The following is a 22936-nucleotide window of genomic DNA, read 5'->3' as shown; positions in this document are numbered from 1 at the left end:
AGCTGTGAACTTTCTACAAATCTTTACTGAATGTTCTCAACTGCGAACAACAAAGACTATCTACTTTGACCAGCTGGGACTCAATCAATGGTACTCAACTGGGAATCAGAGCCTTTTGTGAGCTCTGAGAACATTTCAGCTCACCAACTCCCCAGTAGCTCTTTGCCTAATCGTAGGGAGTTATAATTCCACTATATCACTATCCAAGACTCAAGGGAGCCTTATGGAGATTTCTGGAGTTCATTTTCTACAACGCTCCTTCCTCTCCAGAACTCCGCCCACAACTTCCAACTGCCTCAGGCTCCCAAATGCCATATCCATCCAGTAATAAAACTGCCTAGCTTGGAGTTCCTATCCTGGACCTCAGTTTGGAACAGGTTTCCGAGGGGAAATCAGGGTACTCATAAAGCTCACCTTATTTATTTCCTTTGACTCAAGGATTACAATCATGTGTGGCTTGTCCAATGTCTGTACACAGTTGGGAATTGTGTGTTGTATATCACTAAAAAGCAATATATACACACACATATATATAATATTAAAAATTGTTTGGTGGACTTTTTTGGTGTTACAATTAAATGATACACTACTTCATTATACATATAATATAGGAAAAGCAATACTTGACCCTCAAAATGACTAATTCCAAAACATAGTTAATTGTTAACAGAATTACACTGCAATTCTTTTGGGAAACTAAAGATAATTTTTATTCAAAAAAATCAATTAATATAAAAAGGCAAAAATCACCTAGTTTTGGAAGTTAAGATACTCAGAGAGTCAAATTCAGCCCATTTGTTCTGCACCAATTAGACTTCTTTGGGATGCAGTTTCCATAACTTATATGATAAGATCACAAAGATTCTTTGCGGATCCAATTGTTAAGGAAAAATATGAAATGTCTAAATAAAACAGAATTTAACAAAGCTGATACAATTTAAAATATCCAAATATATCAAAAATTAAATATTCCTCACCTCAAAGTGTTACCAGAAGACCAAACAAATAAAACTTCTAGCAGTTTCTCATGTGCTTATCAGAAAATTTGTAGATTGTTGTATCATTCTAATCTCTACTACTGGGGGGGGGGATCATTAGTAACACACAGGCAGGGCATTAAATTTTTCCCGACTCTCTGAAAATTTATACTTAACTATATAAATTTGTTCCTTGTCTAAAAGAATTTAAATTATACTGATTCTGTATATTTCTTCGTACCTAATAGTGAATTGGTTCATCACTGTGCCCTGTGTCATCCTTTTTCTTATCTATTATTCTTTGTTAAATGCATACAGGACCTCCTAATGGTCTGTAGTACTGGGGATTGAACCCAGGGCCTTTGAAAAGTAAGCTACATCATGATCCCTTTTTTATTTTTTATTTTGAGATGGGGTGTCTCTAAATCACTAATTTGCCCAGGCGGGGCTCAAACTTGAAATCTTTCTGCCTCAGCCACCCAAAATACTAGCACAACAGGCCTGCTCCACTACACCCAGCTGCACACCACCTTTAATAAACCAATATACTCCCATGATACGTATCATTACTAGAAACTTTTATTAGTATCAGACGACTAAGATATGTTATCAGCTGTTGAAAAAATATTAAGATACTGTTGGAAAAGTCTATTTAGAGACATCAACTTATTGCTCAAACTGCAGATGAGTTGGTTACTTTAAATTATGCAGTGCAATATTTACTAAAAGCTACTAGATGCTAAAGCACTATTCTAAAGTACTATATGCTAAGGCACAGGGATACAAGGGGTTAACAGTTAAAGGCAATCAAAACAATCTTGGAAAAGAATAAAGCAGAAGGGCTCATCTTTCTAATTTCAAAACTTATTACAAAGCAACAGGATTCAAGACACTGGTAGTAGCATTAGGACAGATAAACAGACTAATGAATAGAACTGAGTTCAGTTATAACCCTGTATGTCTACACCCAACTGGTTTTCAACTGAGATGCCACAATTATTCAATGGAAAGAGCAGTCTTTCCAGCAAATAGTGCTAGGACAACCAGCCACTTAAGAATGCATTTGGCCTTGCAGCTCATACCAAATACAAAACTAACTCAAAATGAACCAAAGATCTAAAAATAAGAACTAAAACTTTTAGGAGGAAAGAAGAGTAAGTCTATAGAATCTAAATCTAGCAATGAATTCTTCCTTATAATAAAATCTCACAATAGCATAAGCAACAACAAAAAATAAACTATACATCATCAAAATTAAAAACTTCTGTGCATTACCAAAAAGTTTGTGTGATCATGGCCTTCGAGCCACTGGACACAATCAAAAAAATGAAAAGGATTGCCAATATAGTGGTGGAAAATATTTATAAATCATAAGAAACCTATATAAAAAATATGCAAATAACTCCTACAACTCAGAAAAAAAAATGCAAGAAAAGATCTTTCAATAATGATATAAAAATGAACAACAAGCACCTGAAAAGATGATTATCACCATTAAGGAAATGCAAATCAAAACCGTGATGAGGATTCTATACCTACTGATGGATGAGTTTAGAGCAAGCTGGTGGAAAAGTCAGATAATAACAAGTGCTGACAAAGATATGAGAAATTCTCGTGATACTGTTGAGAATGTCAAATGGGGCACCCACTTTGCAACACAGGATCACCATTCCACTCCCAGGTACTGTATGTATCCCAGAAAAACGAAAACAAAACATCCACACAAAAACTTGTACATGGATATTTATAGCAGCAACAGCCCAATCTCTATCTACTGCTAAACAGATAAACAAAACACACTCATTAAATTATTATACCCATTAAATGAAACATTATTCAGCCATATTAAAAAATGGCACATGCTACAACATGAAACTTGAAAATATCTTGCTAAGTGAAAGAAAGTCATAAAAAAACCACCTATCACATAATCTCATTTATATGAAATGTGCAGAACAGGCAAATACACAGAGACAGAAGTAGATTAGTGGTTATTTAGGAGTAGGAAGGATGGGGCCTGGGAAGGACTGGGCAACTGCTAAAAGGTACAGGATTTCTTTTTGAGCTGATTAAAAATTCTAAGAGTGACCACAGTGATGGCCACAGATATCTGTGCATATACTAACACCACAGATTTGAATACTTTAAATATGTGAATTATATGTTATATAAATATTATAATAAAGTTTTCTTTAAAAAAGGGCGGGGGGCGAGATTTCTACTCCTATAGTTCTTTTTACTCTCCATGAAATTCCAATTCCAATTTACAGCAGTAATGTCCTAGAGATGCAATGCTTTTGATAGTACAATTCAAATATACATACTTTTAGATTAATATATTTTCAGCATTCTAATATTCATCTGTTATTTCTAGAAAAAGTGGAATAACAATATAGCAAAATATATGGCACAGATCTCTGCGTAGCCAAATTAACTCATTTTAATCATTCATTAAATTCTGAAAAAATAATCTGAAAAAGCACTAGCAAATTATCTCAATTTAAAAGGAAGACAATTCTACTTATATTACAACAAAGGAAAACAAGGATCTCAAGGCAAATTCTACATTAACTGATTCAAATATCACTTCCAGGAAGAATGCTCTTAGATGAATAACTCAGGGGTATAAAAAGTAGAAATCTTGCACAAAAAAACCTAAAGAGAAGGGCACTCCTTTGTCTCTTATTCATTCATTCTCAGAAAATGAGAGCATGTACAGAATGTAAAAGGAAGAGGTGCCAAGAACCAGGAAGGCTATTAGGAAAGATGTGTCAAAAATTCAACTCTTACTCATCCCACCAACAGATACATATTCAGTGCCTATTATGCCCACTAGTAGAACGAGCTATACAGTGATGTACGAAATATACACAATGCACATCATAAGCTTTTCATAGCTTACATCATATAGTATGTTTCAAGAAAAGTATAAAGGTATTTCTCTTAATTTCATGCATTGGAAGTTCTAGCTTTAAAGAAATGGAAAAAATTTGAAAAAAAACCTAAGCCATATTAAAAGTTAAAACGGTTAAAGATATTGTCCTTAATTTATAAAAGGCTCATTAAAACTGCCAAGAAAACAAGAAGATGGCAAACAACACAAAGAGACAATTCACAAAATAAACTGAAATAGCAATAAGACATGAATACTTGTTTTCACTTATGCTAGTAATCAGACACCTGAAGTAAAAACAAGATCCCTCTCTATGGCCTACTTTATATTTGCAAACACTTTTCAGTAATACTCACAGCTAAGAAGAATATAGTAAGGTATATACTTTGTGTCACCTATGCATTCACACACTTCCCCGAGGGAAATTTTTAATAGATATTAAAATACCAGCCAATAAATTTGCATACCAAGACATTCACCGCAGTCTAGAATAGTAAGAACTGTTAACAATTTAAATGTTTTAATGTTTTACTAACATAATAAATGTTCATACTACATTCAGGTACGCGCACTTCAACCTAAAGGATCTCTTTCCTACTGCTATATAATCTACTTGGCAATTAATCATTCTTATGATCTCCTTTATTTGCTCTAATAAACTGTTATTTAAAACTTTTATCATGTCTTTTATGTCTAAATAGATAATATATAAAATAAAAAACCACAGACTCTGAATTATAACAAATATGGATTAGAGACCTGGCTTCAAGTATTCTATACTAAAACATCTCTTGAGGCCTCACATTCCCAGTTTGGAAATGCACATCTATTTTATAAGTTCACCATAAATAATTTACCTAAAATAATGACACACTACTTAGATGATGGCACATATGTAGATGACGGATATAAATTTCTTACCATTGCTGCATTAAACCATGTATTATAAAGTTTCTACTACCTCTTCACAACTAGATTATAAATCCTGTGAAAGCAGGGCATGCTTTATGTTATACTTTATTTACCTAATAAAAAGACTGGCTGGCTGGGGGGAGTATAGGAATATTCACAAGAGATAAGCCAAATGCAAGGACATCAATAGAGAAGAAAGAAAAGGTCAACTGGTGTACAGGACCCAACTTATGCGAAGGCACCATCAAGAATGTTTAGGAACTGGGAAGAGTTCAGTGTGGATGGAGATTAAATCTAAGAGGCAAAGAGGTTCAGCAGAACTAGTTAGTCTGGACCTCAAGCTTAAGAATGTCTCAAATTTGGCTACTGTTGACAGGCAAATCTGTGTACAGACTCAAGTCAAGACTTCTTCAGAAATGTGGCCTCTTAGTGGCATTCATGGCCTCCTTAATTCTTGCTAAATTTGAGGTAGGGAGATCTCCAAATCAGCTCCCTGGGCCCGGTTACTGAACAGATGCCACTCAGTTTACCACTGGAGCCTCCAACCTAACACCAGCACTGCCAGATACAGAGCACACACTGCTGGAGAAAGAGCACTTACCATCAAGTGAGCCTGCAAGGGAAACATGTGAAGGGAAGAGCAACTTCATGGGTAAATTAGTACAGTTAAGTTTCAGGTTTTAAATTTCCTTCACAAGGTCAAGCTAATTACACTCCCTTTCTAGTTAACTGTTCCTCAATATTCCTTTTTCTTTTCAGTTCAGGGTTGAAGTCTCATCAAAAATGTTTCTAGCAGGACCAGGGATTTAGCTCAGTGGATCTGTCGCCTGCCTCGCAAATGCAAGCTCCTGAGTTTGATACCAGGTACCAAAAAAAAAAAATTTTCTAGCATTTCCAAAGTATTTTTTCTCCAATTTACTTTTAACATCCTACTTCCTTAAATGTGTAGTAACACAGCTTTTAAATTATGTGTTTTTGTTCAAAACACATAAATTAGTCAGTGTTCACTACAAAAACAGTTTTAATATAAGATATATAAATAGGTAAGGATTTCCAAGGTAGGCTTACAATGGCCACTTGCAGAATCAGGTGTGGAAGAGTACAAAAGGGTTGTCTGCATGTTGGAAATTCAAAGGATCCATCCAGTCAAGGGTCGAAGGTCTGGAGTTCACTGTAGTGCCCCATGCGGGCAATAATAGGAGGCCAAAGGGTCTGCAATGGAAGGCTAAAGGGCCTGTGCTGGGAGCCAGGATACAGGTGTCCAAGGCGAAGGCAAAGACTAGAGCTCCTCTGAATAAATAGCAGTGAGCCTTCCTTCTGCCTTTCCCTTTTTACCCCATTCTGGGTGCAAGCCTTTCAGTTGGTGCCACTTAGAACCAGGGTGGGTCTTCTGCCTTCAGTAAATATATTCAGCCACACCCAGAATTAATCCAACTTTTTTTTTTAATGCAGATTTTCTTTTTTTTCAATTAGACAATTCTTAATCAGACTGACAGAACAGCCAACTATCACAACATGATATCCAAAGTAAGTGTGTGATGAAGGGTTCAAAGCCAACTGATACAAAGCTGCCATCATTTTACCTTGCCAAGCAAAGCCATTATTTTTATATTTTTTAAAATATAAAATCTGCCACCATTTTTTCCCCAAAAAAGCAACGCACAATTTACCCGCGGAAAATAACTTTGCGGAAAATAACTTTCCAGAAAAAAACCACTTGTGTCAGGGAATGGAATTAATGAAAAATGAAAAAATGGAATCAAAGTCTTTGTAAATGGGCATGGGTGGAGGGGTTGAAGGGAGGGCAGGGGAATGAGGAAAAAGTAAGAATCAAGATAGTAAAGGTACAAATCTCCAATGATGAATGTCATTATACTGTATACCTAAAATGTACCACTAGTGTCATTTTATAGCTCTACTGCAGGCTGACAACATTGGTGCCTATCTGGGAACCCATTAAAGGAGTCAATCCTTTAATGGCTTATTCTTCCAGAGAAACTTTCCTTAAATGCATTTTACTTTGAAATTCTTCCCAAGTCTTTCTGGCATTAGCCTGTCAGTAACAGAGACCGCTGCTTTGTGTGAGGCAGCACCTCTTTCTCTACCTACCCTTTCTGTCTCTTCTGTAGCCCCTAACTCCTCACACTTCTTTTTGCTCTTCTCTTTCCATCCATCCACTCTCCCTACAATCACTTCTAGAACACCACACACCACCAGATCTCTTGTTCTGGCTGACTGTCTTACAGCACCCTGAGGATCATACACTTCGCATACCCTGAGGAATAAATGGCACAAAAACAAAACAAAACCAAAAAACTCTCTCACAATCAAAGCTATAAAACAATCTCACAGACTTTAACACAAAATTTTCAGTTGTGGGGGCTGGGGATTTAGCTCAGCGGTGCCCAGGCCTGCCTCAGAAGCGCATGGTCCTGAGTTTGATCCCCAGGTCAAAATTTTTTTTTTCAGCTATGAATTCAAAAACTACATAAAATGCTACCAGACACCTAAATATAGCAAAATAAATTCTTAAACTGTTCAAGGTTATTATCTGAATATTTAACAAGGCTTAATGACAGTAAATACAGCAAAGTGATTGGTAACCTGATCTAAACCTAGACTTAAGAGTACTATCAAGCCTATCTGCTCTACTTAAAATAAACGGTAGGTAACTGTACAATTCACTTAGATGGACTAAGGACTAGAGAGAAAAAAAGAAATTCAATGCGTCAAAACTGCTTTCATTTAAAGTGAATTTTCTAAGCTTATCTAAGGGTAGAAGAGGACAAGAAATAAATGTTGCTTCAACCAAAGAAAGAGCCTAAAATAGGAATAATTTCTAATAAAATACTACTTAAGACTATTCACTACCCTACTATTGTAAGAAATACTTTTATAACAGGTCATAACAAACAAAAAATATTGTAAGGATACAATTTTATGAAGTTCCAATACGCTCACAAACAAGCTTATTCATTCTTTTGCCAAATACATCCTGGGTATTTCATGTGATGAACACAGTACTAGACACTTGGGAAACAAAGAGAATGCCCAAGATGACCGTCACTACCCTCAAGTACGTCCGTCAGAATAAGAAAGATATATGAACAAATTATTAAAATGATAAAAAAAAATGTAAATAGCTGATTAACATAAGACAGTATTCAACCTCACGGATAATTTTTAAATGCCAATTATTTAAAATAGATTTTTAACCTATCAAGCAGGAATAGACTTATAATAGCAAAATAAACACACATATTCTTGGCAAAAACTGCCATAAATATTCTAATGAGAATTTAGCAATATAAAGATCTTAAAGAACACACCTTTATGATATATAAATTCAATATATACAATTCTGTACTTAAAAGAATGAAACAGTGCAGTATAACTAAAATACACACACATACACACAAAATGAAACAGCAATTACACTTTCAGGATTTTATTCTAATAAAGTAGCATGAATATACAAACACTGAATTAAAAACAATGCCTCTAGTATTGTTGTTTATAATACCAAAAGAAATAGAAACATCTTTAAAAATACAACAAAAGACTTGTTAAGATCACAACTTCCTGGAAATACAAGAAAACATGCAGTAGGAATCAGTACACAGTTGCTACACAACAGAAGTTTCTACTGCAGACCACATCTATGCCAAAAATTACACAATAAAAATCACCACATCCTACCTTCTTCTTCCATCCCACTTTCTTTCTACACTTTGTGAATTTACCAGAATTTACCAGGAAGCCATTAGCTTTGCCCTATTATACAGATGACATCCAAAGTTTAGTTAAAAGTAAATGTCAAGGCCATAATTAACTGATCTTTAAAACATTTTTTTCTACTTCACAACATCTGATATTAAACTACATCCTACAACCAATATTTTAAAAAGGCTCTGTACCAGTTTAATTGCAGTTGCTTTTTCCTTAATGATATATATACTTGTGATGCATCTAACAATCAATGATACCTTAGAGCTATGAAATGTTACTCTTCAATATCTCAATTTCAAGCATAAGACAGCTAGAAGTGAAGAAGCAGAGGCCAAAATAAATATCAACCCAAGCAATCTGTGCCATCACACCTGGCTGAATTTTATTTTTCTTTTATGCTTGATCCATGGCTAAAATTTTTTAATTGAGTATGTAAATTTTGGTATCTAAAATGTTTGTATATCTATAACTTAGAAAGACATTTCTCTCTCATTCTGTATTTTCCTATCTCCAGAAAGTGATATCCAATGGTATTATAAAATCTCTTAAAGGGGCTCTATCCTGACTGGCTTACAGATAAATAAATGCTTCTACAAGCTGAGTATTTCTAAAATCTCCAGAAATTAAGGAAAATGAACCTTTAATTCATTGAGGGAGAAAAAGAAGTATCTTCTAGAAACTAAGTTAGAAACAGTATAAGCATGCACATTCATACAGTTTAGGTAAGTCTTTGCAAATAAGACTATAGTTTATAATCTTGTTTTAATAAAAACAGCTGTTTTTCTCTAACTTATCTCTGTTAAGTATATGAATAGATTTTTATCCTACTTATATATGTTCTTGCTAAATACATACATATAGATTTACTAATGAACAAGCTAGCATTACTTCTACTTAATGCTTAGGATTACAAAAAATGTAAATTTGCATTTAATCAAATTAAATAATTATTTTGACAAACTTTCAATAATAATTATGTCATTTATAAAGGGTTTATATAACTTTTTAATTACTATTAAATTGAGTTAATGTTCACTAGATAGCTCTACCGCTAAGATGTAGTAATTATTAAATATAATTTGTCTATATATTTCTTATTTTTTGTGCTTACAAAAAGGCTATATATGAGTCTGTTAATGAATGTATTCATTCTGGATACAGAAAGTTATAGAAGGTTCATGAAAAGAGAATTTTATTCCTCATGGTCAATGATGGCTTTGTTTTATTAATTTTATTGGTACATTTTAGGTATACAATATGACATTCATCATTAGAAATTGGCACTTCTACATAATCTCTCTTGGTTCTTATTTTTCCCCCATTCCCCTGCCCTCCCTTCAACCAACCCCTCCACCTTCCCCATTTACAAAGACTTTGTTTCCATTTCCTCATATTAATTCCATTCTCTTCTTTCCTTTCCCCTACCCCTCCCACTTCTCCTTCCCCTTTGCCCCCTTTCTTCCTATTTCACATTATACCTTTTAGTCCTTATTTACAGTTTGTTTCTCACATCAGAGAAACTATTCAGTATTTACACGTGTGTGTCCTATTTGTTTCACTTAAGAGTATCACCTCAATGTGCATCCATTTAGCTATAAATGTCTCTTAATTTCTCACTTTTTATGGCTGAGTAGTACTCCATTTTATTTTTTTAAACCCACATTTTCTTTATCCAGTCTCCAGTTGATGGGCAATTGGGCTGGGTCAAATGGGTCTTCCAATCTTATTTCTTTGAGGTATCTCCATACTGATTTCCACAGTGGTGGCACCAGTCTACACTCCCACCAACAGTGGAGCAGGATTCCTTTTTGCTCACAGCCCCACCAGCATTTGTTTTTGGTTGATTTCATGATAGCAGCCATTCTTTCTTGGGTGAGGTGGAATCTCAGCATTGTTTTCATTTGTATCTCTCGAATGCTGGATTTTTAAAAATAAGATTTTCAAAAAGATCTCCAGTATCAAATATGATACTGACACAAAATGAAATTTGGTTTTCTCTGTTGCAATGTCAGAGGTTTTTTTAGATTACTGACCTGCTCTTACCATAAAGTTATAAATGTTATTCTTTATTTTTTGTGCTATGTGTCTAGATAGCAAAGATTCTGTTTTATCAGGATAACATAAAATATACCATTCTATGGTATATGCTTATACCCTTGATTATTTAAAAAAACAAGTATCTCACCTAAGAAAGTTGTTTTACAATCATGTTATTTGCCTCTATTTACTTTTAAGTTTTACTCTCAAGTATATAGTCAATTATTGTTTGACAACCCATGATCCCATCATAAAGCACTCAAACCTCCTGATAACTTTTGACATTTTTTCTTCCCCAAGTCAAATTATAAATGATATTTTTGCCCCTAGAACTGTTTTTGAGATTTACCCATAGTCCTCTGAAAGGTCTCAAGAGATATGCTCTTTCACTTTGTGAGAAAAGAAGTGTTAGAAATAATTGGGATTATTTGATGTTACTACTGATGAACATCAAATCAGAAAAAGATACTTAGCCTTCTGTAAGTTAAATTTGTATGGGAAAAACACTATAAATATTTGAGACATTGTTTGCTACATGAGTTCCCAGAGAATTGTCATTTCTCTCCTTGGCCATGACATGTTTCCAAACAACTGTGTCCTAATGCTACTTTGCTTATGTTAAACAAGTGCATACTATTATCAATAATGATTTCAACTTCTTTAATTTGAATCTAACATCTTCTAGGCCACCGGTTTTCAAATGAAGATTCACAACACTGACCTATGAATTTTTATTCATATACAGATGTTTATAGTATATTCCAGTCTTACAGAATCTATTTACGTCATATTTCTGATATGTTCTTAGTATGTTCTTAGTATATGCTTGGTACACCAGCACTATGTTATGTTACACCTGAATTTTTTTTCTTGATATAAGATGCTTCCACTTTTATAAATTAGATGTAATACCCTTCTTTCAAAATTGAGTTGTGTTTAAGTTTGTAAACATTTTGTCCAAAAAGTTTTTGGACTGATTTTTATTTTGCATATCAGAGGAACCATCAAATATGCTTATCAATTGTCTTATTATTTCTTGTAAAGAATCCTCACTGAATCTTTCACTTTTGAAATTTTTCAAAAATAAGTTTTAAGCTAATTTAAGTTTTCTGTCACTCCACCACTTATCCTAATAGCACCTGTAATCAGCTGCAGGCCAGACTGCCAATCTTCCACAGAAGGGCTGTCTCAGGCCCATGGAAAAGGACTGTGCCAGATACTTTTGGATACAGGCCTTCGAGGGCATGTTTAAACAACTCTCAGAAAATATCAGTAGCCTGAGTCAGGATTTCTAGAACTCTAGTCAGGAAGATGGATTCATGAGACTGCTAACCAATGATCAGGTAGAACAAGAATTACATAGGACTGACCGAACTGATGAAGCATGACTGTAGGTTTTGTTTGGAATACTGCTGCTGTTATTATATTTTAGTTTTTTTGTTTTATTTTTTTAAATTATCTGCAATGGTTTGGATATGGTCTGTCCCCAAAGGCTTAAGTGTTAAGAGCTTGGTCCCCAGGGTGGTGCAGGTGGGACCTTCAAAGATAAGGCCTGGTGGAAAGTGCTTCAGTCAATTGTGAGTGTGCCTTGAAAGGGATTAAAGTAGTTCTCTTCAGACTGCAGTCTCACTCTGGCATCTTGTCTGGCAATGTGATCTCTTGCTCACACACATTCCAACCACTGCTATCCATATGAGGTGATGTAGCCAAGGGGGCCCTCAACAGAGCCTGTGCCGTGATGTCTGGACTTTCAGCTACCAAAGCTGTGAGCTAAACAAACCCTTTTGCTTAATACAATTAGTCTGTGTCAGGCATTTCAGTATAGTAATAAAAGCACAGACTAATACATTATAGTTAATTTATGAGATATAAATTAGAATAGTTCTGCCATTGTTTAATCATAGGAAAATGATATGGCAGTTTTTGAAAATAAACTGTAGTGATGGGGAAAAGATACATATACACAGATAAAACCTAGGAAAGAAATGTTAATAATAAATATTTTTAGACATTAGGGTTATAATTGTTTATTCTTCATGGTTACCATATTCTTCTATAATGGCACGTCTTATTTTTATAACCAGTGAGATTTCTAACTGATTAAGATAGTTTTATTGAGTGAATAAATCTCATTCACTTTTCTGAGGCAGCAGCAAGCTCAATCTAAAAAAAAAATTACTCAAATACAATGTGCAACATTTAAAAGTGAAAATAACATTAATCTAAATTATAAAGACACAAGTTAACTGAACAACTAAAAAGAACTTCAAAAGAAAAAGACAGCTGTGACTACTGACCTAAACTAGTTTAGTGTTACACAGCTGAATTTACTAGCAAGATTTATGACCTTCCAAGGACCAGTAAGAATTATTTGTACCAGTGTATGAATAATATACAAAATATGTTACAACTAAAACAAGGGAGAATTTGGAAAAGCTAGATCCTAAAAACCTCTCTCATTTCTATTTCTCCTCATTTCTAGTTTCTGCAGACGTAGAAAAAAAGTTTCTTGAATAATGTATTACAGCTATTTTTAAACTGCACCTAGCTTCAAAATATACTTGATTTTTTTAAAGAAAATTAATTGCAGTAGGACTTCCCTTTTCACATTAAACAAAAAAGAAAACAAAAAGGTAGTGATGATTACTAGTACACTATAAAAAAGGTATTACTTCATTTAATCTTAATAACAACCTAGGAAGTAGATGCTTTTATTATTCTTGTTTCTCGAAAGAAAAAGATCGAGAAATAACTTTGGGAAATAACTTTCCCAAAGTCACACAGCTAGTAATTAATATAATACTGAAACCCATGCCCTAACCAATATATTCACTGCTCATCCAACAAGTATCACTGAAGAGCCTGTCAGGTGTTATGCCAGGAATTGGGATATAAAAGACAACAATGTCCCTACCCTCAAGGAGTTTCATGGTAACTGATGTCAAAAGACAATAAACAAATATGAGCACAAATACATAGCTACAAATGGTGACTCACTCTATGGCAGAAAATTACATGGAGTTCTTAAGACACAAACAGAAGGATCTCTAACCTAGGGAGAAGTGGGAGATGTCAGGGTTGACAATAACAATGCTTGAGGGAAGACCTGAAGCAAAACTGCCTCCCCCACACACACACTCACACACACTCATGTGTAAATGAAGTCAACTCTTCCTCCTTATGGATTTCTCTATCTGGAAAACTTTAAATACAGATCAGTGTGTTAGAGGAACATGAACAAATGGGCTGAGCCAGTCTCATACTCCAACCCAATTTTACTCTAAAATTAATCCAAAATTTTAAACTGATCTTATAGTACTTTCATTTTAAAAACAGAAACCAAAAGAACAACTCTGTGTAAAAAGGATAAGACACATTCTTACTCTTGTCTTCGAGTATCAATGCTGCTTTCAAAGAGGAAGTACTGGATTTGAATCCTGCCTACCTTCAAAATTTCTTTTGATCATTCAGCAGACAAGAATGTATTTGTTCTGGCTCAGTCTCTGGGGACAAGGTACAAAGTAAAAGAACATCCTTTTTATTTTCAGGGCAGCCATCTTTTTCAAACTGATTATCACAATCCAATTGTAATAAAATCAATTCAGTGTGTCATAATGAACAATTTTTAACAGAACAACATAAGAATTATCTATATATCATATATTACAAGTTCAAATATTTCATGAAATTGTTATTTCTGCTATACAGCACATACTTATTGTTGCAAAATATATTTTTTATGCAGGTCACAATCAGTTTAAATACTATCACAAGACACATTCACTGAAGGAAGGCCAGCATTGTAAAAAGAGAGAAAAATTTTTTTTTTTTGGTACCGGGGATCGAACTCGGGTCCTTGCACTTCCAAGGCAGGCGGCGGAACCACTGAGCCGCCTGCCTTGCAAGCGCAAGGACCCAAGTTCGATCCCCGGTACCAAAAAAAAAAAAAAAGAGAGCGAGAAATTAGCACACCCAAGTAGGATGAATAGCAGTGATCAATATTCTAAACAGGTATCAATCACCTGGGTGGGGGGCCAAGGTCTTAACTCAGCCTCTCCAGGAAATATCCCTGACCCCCACCCTTACTGAAAATCCTTTTATGCTTGCTACGTGACTTGCCCCCCAATTTGATCCCCATTTAAGCAATATTACCTGCATGACTGCACTTGTAATCTTATTGGTTGGTCATGGTTTTGTCCCACCTCATGCCTACCTTGTAAATTTCCATTGGGCCTTAGAGTTTTGTCCCACTTTGTACCCGGCTCACTACATGGCTTTGCTGTATAAAACATATTTGAAAAGTGGGGTGGAGGCCAACCCACTTTCCGATCCCCCTTCTGTCTCTCTTAGGCAGAAGCTTTTTTTCTCCCAATAAATTTTTCCTACTCTTAAAAAAATATATATATTATCACAGATTAAAAAGTCAAATCTTACTGCCTACTTGAGCAGTAAGGCAAGCACAGAAAAGAGTAACAAGTAATCTAACAAGGCTTGAACACTGGTTTTATTTATTGTGGGGGAAAATGTGTGTACAACAAATTTGGGGAAGATTTCTTACTATTTTCAAAAAATGCACCTTTCATCTCTGCTTTATCCTATAAAGTCTAATCAGTCTAGAAAATACAGCATTGTACAGTGGGCAAATATCTGTTCCTGTAAGCTTGGGCTGCAGCTGGGCTAAGGAAGTCAGGGGTCTGAAGAACACCTTTGGCTTTGGGCCCTCCCCAAGGAGCAGTGTGAAAACCCAGGAAATGGAAACAAAAGCCTGCAGATCTGATCCTAAACTGAAACCTGGAGTAGCTGCAGCCTCTAGAGGTGGGGTTTTCTCATCTCTAAAATGAGCCCAGATGATCTCCAAGTTCATACATATTGAGAACACGGTTATAGATTTTAAATAATTTTATAAACATTAAAAACTATCATAAAGCAAAACTTTGTTCTGTCACTACTGAAATTGTTTCTAGTCTACAAGATGATACCCATGTATCACATGGAATCTCATTAAATTTCAATTTTAAATAACAATTCAAAGTAAAGAGACTTAAAATTTTAAGTTTACTAATTAAGAATTTAGTCCCTATAATCAAGATTATTTTAAAATAAAAATATTAGCATATTTATTATAAAAATTTTTAGGAAAAAATTAGCATATAACCCAATTTTTTTCTATGCGCATACTTTTTTAAATGGAACAATACTATTAGAATTTTAAGAAGTTATACCAAATTAATAGTTTAAAAATAAGAGAATATGTTCATCCACATGTTAAATCAAGAGAAAAATGAGAATGAATCTAGCATAATAGGCAATTAACTGGCCAAAGAGCACTTTCAGCCTGCTTTCCTCTGGGAGTTAAAAATCACTATCTGAGGGCCGGAGATTTAGTTCAGTGGTTCCACTGCCTGCCTTGAAAGTGCAAGGTCCAGAGTTCGATCCCTGGTACCAAAAAAAAAAAAAATTAAAAAACACTATCTGAGACCAAACAACTTCTCCATGAAACTGACCACAGCTTTAGATAACTAGTTCGTGGTTTGTGACTTCACAGATTGTATTTCAATTATCAAAATGAGCATTTCTTTCCCCCAGCTCCAATCTGAAAAATCCTAGTAAAGAGCCCTAAAACTCCAGCATGACTCAAAGGTCTATTCCTACAGCCAGAAGTCTGTAAGATGAGACAGGACAGCTTCATTTTGTACATTTTGTACTCCATTTATGTACTTGCTGGAATTAAGAACAAGATGCTTCCAATCGGGCCAGGGAAGACAGGGAGGTAAGACAGTCTGACAGCACCTGCAGTGGAGAGATACAGGAGCTGGGACTTAACCACAAATTTGGGCTAGCATCTTCTGCAAATACTGTTTTGTCATCTACTTCTGGCACTAAACACAATGAGGGGTATATTGTAGAATAAAAGCACTTGAGAATCTTTTAAAAAATACTCAGGTCCTCCCAAAAAGACTTTTAGCATGAGTATTTTCACATTCTTTAAAAACATACTTTTTTAATAGCTGTACAGAATTTGAATTCATTTAATTTTATTTATGGTTTAATTCCAGAAAAACCATGTTGTGATCTTTTTTGAACACAACATTCAAAAAGAATTTTATAAAAGAACCAACCACTGACATCTTTGCCACACCATTGTTAGGAACCAACCCAAAGGATTCTTCATGGGAGGTGGAGGGATTATGGTGTTCCTCTGAGTCTTATATTAGCAAAAACCTACCCTACCATAGGCGATTTTCTTAAATGTCTTTAAGGGACAAGGATATACCCCAAATTAAAGCAGGAAAAGGATTTGTCATAATCTAATTAAAATTAGGCTTAAGATAAAAAAAAAACACACTATATCCCAACCAAGGGAAATTTTGACAAGGTATAAAAAAGTAACCTGTGTGAAGACTAAGAAAATGAAAACCTAAGAATAAGACCATCTATCTCTCATACCAGAAGTGAGGGTTGTGCTGGACAGGGATGCAAGCCAGCTACTCTGGTCTGTTATCATCAGTCACTAAGATCATCTAAGTCACTTCCCTTACTAATGTCATGGTTACCAGCCAATCTCTTAATTACACTTTGGCTTTTGACACAAGAGAATATGCTGACCAATCCATCACAGATAAAGCTGAGTAGCTGTGCCTGAGAAGCAGAGACTCACCGGTACCTTACTCGTCCAATATGACGAGAGCCTACAAAGACCCAGAAGGGTCAGCTATTCTCCTTTTTTCTTTAAAGAAACTATTTCTAATAGCCTACTGATAGGCAATCTTAAAGTCTTTAAACAAAATACATACCACCTAGTCAAATAAAAACACCATGAATACAAAGATAATCACTGAGTAGTGAGGAATTATTAAGGCAAACATATCCAAAAAGTAGTTAAAGACTTTTGTATTCTCATTATTTCTATAGAGCTCAGAACAAGATTTGCAAGACACCAAGAAAACACATGAGAAGGGAAAAGAACAACTTCTAACAATACAACAATTAAGGGGAGTCCAGTCAAAGATGTCCCCATTCAAAACATGAAGTTTCTGCCACCCCTGGAGCTCTTTGTTACTGCTGTCAGGTGACTGCTTCTCTCTGCGTAAAGGTACCCACACCACAGGCATCTACTACTATAGTGGTCTACAGTTCTGCCATCACCAATGCTGCATGGTCAGTCTGGAGTGCAATAGCAAAATCAATGACAGTAACATCCAATGTCAAGATTGGAACAAGCAGGCTCAAACTCGGCATTCAAGTTAAGAGAGAGATCAAAGAACCTATGAGTGATAGTATTCAAGTACTCTTTTTCTTAGTGAAACCCATTTTTTCAAATGAACTTACAAGAATCCCATTATATAAAATAATAGCCACTGGTTAAAAACAAGCTATCATTAGATTCACTGGCATGTACTTATAAGATCAGTAAGAGCAATTAAGGCTATATTTAACATAAATATTTTAAGGTTACAGTAGACTTAATATCCAACTTACTGTTTTTTTAAGTGCATAGGTCCAAGAAATTACAAAGGTAAACTGTTCAAATTAGTTCTAATTGCACTCCTATTAATTTCAGGATTCTCCTAAAACTCCAGAAGCATAAAACAAAAATTATAAGAAATATTTATTATAACGTTTAATCACTAATAATTACCATCATCCTCATCATGAGTTCTTTACCAAAAATAAGGACAAGAAGTATCCACAACTGACAGACAATAAGCAGTAAAGCTATAATAAACCACTATCCCCTCTCAACCTGTTTTGTGTTCTTCAATCATTGCATAACTGTGGCGTGGGGAGGAAAGCACACACTGAGCAGATGTACTGGGCTGCCTGGCATCTGCTGCAGTGGTGCACTTCCAGTACAGCTTTGGAGACCAACAAGTACAGGCCTGAATTCTACAAAATACCTGTGCATTAATACAACCTTCCTAATCAATGACACATAGATGTAAGATGAAAGAGACAGCTTCATTCAGGCCTGCTGCAAAACCAGTTAACCTGATAACACAAATGATCATTATTGGTCTCCAATATGTTAAAAGGTTTCAGGTTAGCACATTTTGATTGCACAAATTGAGCTTAAGAAATTCAAGTAAACAAATGGAGAACCCCTGCAACATCTTTTATTGAAGATGTACAGTAAATCTGTACAGTAAGCTCTGTGTATGGAAGAAATGATGACAAAGCATAAAAAAGGCAAAACAACAGCTTTATCAAGTAATCTGTTCCATAGATTTGCTATTGTAAAATTAACCGCAATGTTGCTAAGAAAAACATTTCTAAGATCTTCTTGTTCTACACAGTGCTGTTTATTTAAAGTTGGATGAAGCCCACTACCCTGACCTATTTTTATTATAACAAAGACAGACAGAAAGCTGGCTGCAAAATCAAGGTTTCTTTTTATCACTGCAAAAGCAGTCATTTTACAGCACATGTTCATTTCTCTCCCCTTCTCTCTTTTACCTAAGAATGTTCAAGTTCATTTTTCCCAGAAAATAGTTATATAGAATTATAACTTCCAATCTAGATAATGAAATCATATTTCCTCATGATAATTAAGGCATGGATTGCACAGCCAGACCTTAGTTCATTACCAGCTGTGAAACTTTGGATAAGTTACTTAACCTTGTTGCCTAGGTTTCCTTGTTCATAAAAGACAGGTAATAAGACCTATCTCACATAGTTGTTATAAAGGTTGAATGAGTTACTAGCAGTAATTTAGTAAGTGCTAAGCTTTTAAGCATTTAATAAATGTTCAAAATTATTATTTTTAAAGAAAAGCTCAAAGGAGCCCAAACTGCTCAAAAATTAAATTCATTAACAAATTTACATTAAATAAACTTTCTGACTTCTAAAAAATGTCAGACGAATTCAAATGAAATGCTCCTGGGCTGGGGATTTAGCTCAGTGGCACTGTGCCTGCCTCAAAATTGCAAGGTCCTGAGTTCAATCCCCAATACCACAAAAACAAAAACGAACAAAAAAAAAATTCTCCTTACACACTGTACCATTATTTAGAAAAACTTTCTTGAAAGTTCACAGAAGTATCTTAGAATCGAGAAAGTAAAGCAATTTTCTTCACAGCTTATAAAAATAAATGTGTATTGGGCCGACTGGGTGATGACAAGCGAGAATGTGGCTCCTGTATTCATTTCTAACTACAACTACCGAATTTGTTTAAAATTTCTTTTAAGCAAGAAAAAGGACACTTAGCTGACTTATTCCTAGAACTACACAGTGCAAGATCGAAGGATGGGAGGAGCTGTGGAAGTAGTTTCATTATAGGGGCCAGGGGGCAGCAATTTGCAAGTTGACTCTAGGATGCAGAGGGACTAGGAATAATAGGGCATTTGAACACTCAAACATAAGCATCTAAGAGGAAAAATTTTAGTTAACTAAAGACATAAAAGTAATTAATAAGGTGTTAAGGGAACAAAATGCAACTAAATACTTCCAATACAAAAGTTTCATCTTAAGATCTCCTGCGGCAGCAAAGTTTTAGACAAATCAATCCTTTACATGCACGTGCAACGCTACTGCTAAAGGACTATACACTACAAGGCCCTCAGAAAGAGAAACCAACTTGTCTATCTAGTCTTAAGTGCTGTTTCTCGGAGACAACACACACGGGGTGGGGGTGAGGAGGTAGGAGGATGCAGTGCAATAGCTAAGGGTGCATTAGCTTCGCCGAGTCTCCTTTCCTCGAGTGAGGGCGGAGTGAGCGACCACCTTCCTTCAGAAACGAAGTGAGGAATTCCAGTGCTCCAAAAGCTCGAGGCAAAAAGTGCTGCGCTGGGTTTCCGGCCACCAGAGCCTTCGTTGAGTCCAGAACTAGAAGGGCAAGCCTGCAGGGAGGGCCAGCGGGCTGCACGCTCCGGCTGACCCTGCAGCAAGACCTGCGCAGAGGTCGCTGTCGCGGTGGCTGGGTTTCGGGGTGCGCCAGGTCCCGGGCTGCACCGCGCCCCTCCCGCTGCCCCCTAGCCTGGATGCGTCCCTCCCCACCTGAAAGGAAGAACCCCCCACCCCGGCCCCGATGGAGCTCCAGCCGTCGGCTGCACGGGAGCACTCACCTCGCCACCAGGCTGCACTCTGGCTCGGGTTCCTGCGGCGACGGCGGCGGCTCTTCCATGGCGGCGGCAGGAGTGACGGCGAAGGCAGGAAAGGGGACCAGCTCGGCGATGACTTCTCTCATCCGTGCACAGAGTTCCGCATGGCCGCGGCGGGCAGTAAGCTGCAGCCTGGCGCCGGGACTCGAGCCCGGAGTGCTGGAGTGACTCGGCTCCGCCTACGCTTCTAACCCGCCGCAGGAGCTGTGCTCGTCGCGGCCATCTTGGGAATGGCAGCCGGCCGGGCTACGGCGGGCGGCTAGGGACAAGTCTCCCAGGGCGGCGGCGGGCGCTGGAATATGAAGGGGCGGGGACGCGAAGGGGTGGGGTGGAGGAGCGGGAATCCAAGTGACCAGTAAGGTGTCAGGGTGATTCTGCCCTGGGCCGTTCTTGCCTCAGGCCAAGAGTGACAGCGGGGAGTTGTGGTGCAGACCTTGGCCAGGCAGGGGCTGGGCACTCCGCGGCTTCCAAGTGGTCCTCTGGGCGAGGGCACGGGCCCGTGGGCACCAGGAATGCCAGGAAGAAGCAATACTGTCGCGGCTAGGCAGCGACTTAGGATTCCTAAGTGCTTTGTAAATTTGAGCCAGTAGGTCTCCACCGCCGAAGGCAAATGCCTTCCTGGATCCCATCTTTCTGAGATAGAGATGATGTCACCCAGACGCCCACAGCTCAGACTGAAGAGAGCTCGGGCTGTCACCCTGCTCTTAAGACTCAGATTTTTGAGACTTGAAATAAAGTTTCTGGAAACGCGGATCACTGAAGTGACCCTCATATACTCTAGGCAGAAAAGAACACCTTTCTCACACCAGATCACAAGTTTAGATATTGATTTTCCAGAATCTTGGACTAGCGTGTTCCTAAACTAGAAGGGAAAAGAAAAAAAGAAAAATGAAATTCTAAAGATTATTTCAGTTATTGAAAAATTATAGAAATTCCAATATATTATTTATTCTTAGCATGTGGGGTATCACAGCTTTCAACTGCAAATATTTACGTATTTTCCCATAGAACGAACTCGTCGATTCAAAAATAATATTTAAAATGAAATAATATTTATTTTTTAAACCCTTATTCAGTTTAGATTTGCTCTTACACATTTTGAATAAATATTGGTAAGAAAACTGACCAAGTTAGAGAGATTTAAACATAAAAGTTAGATAAGATTGAAAAGCCATTTGTGAAATTAGCTATATTGCACTAACTTCAACATACACAAGAGAAATTTCCTTGTAGTTAAAAAGTTGTTTCACTGTTTTTGTTTTTGGTACCGGGGATTGAATTCGGGACCTTGCACTTGCAAGGCAGGTGCCAGAACCACTGAGCTAAATCCCCGGCCCTTGTTTCACTGTTTTTTATTACAGTAGTCTGCAATATGTGTATGTTCTGAGTACTGCATTTCAGAATTGACATTCGTTTTATGCATTCAATTATATGTATTCAGTGAGTACTTATTAAGTGCACATATGTACTAGATCAGTACTGTACTAGATGCTAGAAAGCAAAACAGACCAAGTTTTTTTCCTTTTAGAGCTAATTGCCTAGTAAGGGGAGAGAGAAAACAAAGGAAAACCAAAAAAAAAAAGAAAAGAAAAAGTATTCAAAGGAAATAAACTCATTTTATCTTGATAAAAACTATAAACTTTTAATTACTAATTCATTTCCATTGTGTGAAGAAAGCTCAGCAAAGTATTTCCCAACTTTCTGTTATCCTAATTATCTACTTAACTTTCCTTTGCAATTTGCTGAGTGAGAGCCCTTCTTGGACAATGCATTAAAGATTTTAAATGCTAAGTAATAAAAGAATTGCCTCTCTAAAAAAGCATTATGCTATGTATTCTTCAGAGTTTGTATTCCAACTAACTGCAATTGCCGACTGTGAGCTAGCTGGTATGCTCACCAGGTGTCTGAAGCCCAAAACACTGGACAAATATAAATCAGCCTCAAGGAGGACCATCACTTGTTTCCAATGTCCATTTGAGAGACTGTCTGTTTTCACAGGATCCACACACATGAACATTTAACAACTTGCATAATGTAGCAACTGTAGAGACCTAAGTTTCTAAACACTCAATATAAGTGTGGCAACTTTCTGGCTCACTCCTGCTCTGGGTCCAGGCACACTGTTTCTCTGGCTCACCTTCTCCAGGACTCCCACTGTGACTCCAGGGCTCCCAACAGGCTCTCACAGCATCTACCTCCTCTGGTTCCACCCATCCCACACCCCATCCTGTTTTTCCCTCTGCCTTCTCCCTACAATGTATGCTCCTTCAGGACAGATGCCATTCATCTTC

The 22936-nt window shown here is 36.6% G+C and overlaps 1 protein-coding gene across 6 annotated transcripts in view; it reads right to left on the bottom strand.

Moving 5' to 3' along the window:
* Positions 1-20880, bottom strand: part of Map3k4 (mitogen-activated protein kinase kinase kinase 4) — a 114100-nt gene extending 93220 nt beyond the window's left edge. For all 6 annotated transcript variants that reach the window (XR_015441581.1, XM_004868994.3, XM_013067161.3 and 3 more), the window contains exon 1: positions 20610-20880. Coding sequence is in view for 5 of the 6 variants with exons in the window: in XM_004868994.3 (XP_004869051.1) it covers positions 20610-20731 (122 nt within the window). In the remaining variant the exon portion in view is untranslated. The remainder of the gene's footprint in view (positions 1-20609) is intronic.
* Between the last annotated feature and the right edge of the window lie 2056 nt (positions 20881-22936).

The sequence above is a fragment of the Heterocephalus glaber genome, unplaced genomic scaffold (genome assembly GCF_053883595.1).
Source record: "Heterocephalus glaber isolate CG9 unplaced genomic scaffold, H.glaber_assembly_v1.0 deba00001523, whole genome shotgun sequence".
In the NCBI taxonomy this organism is placed as follows: domain Eukaryota; kingdom Metazoa; phylum Chordata; class Mammalia; order Rodentia; family Bathyergidae; genus Heterocephalus; species Heterocephalus glaber.
Note: the sequence above shows the minus strand (reverse complement) of the source record. Positions and strands in the feature narration are given on the sequence as shown.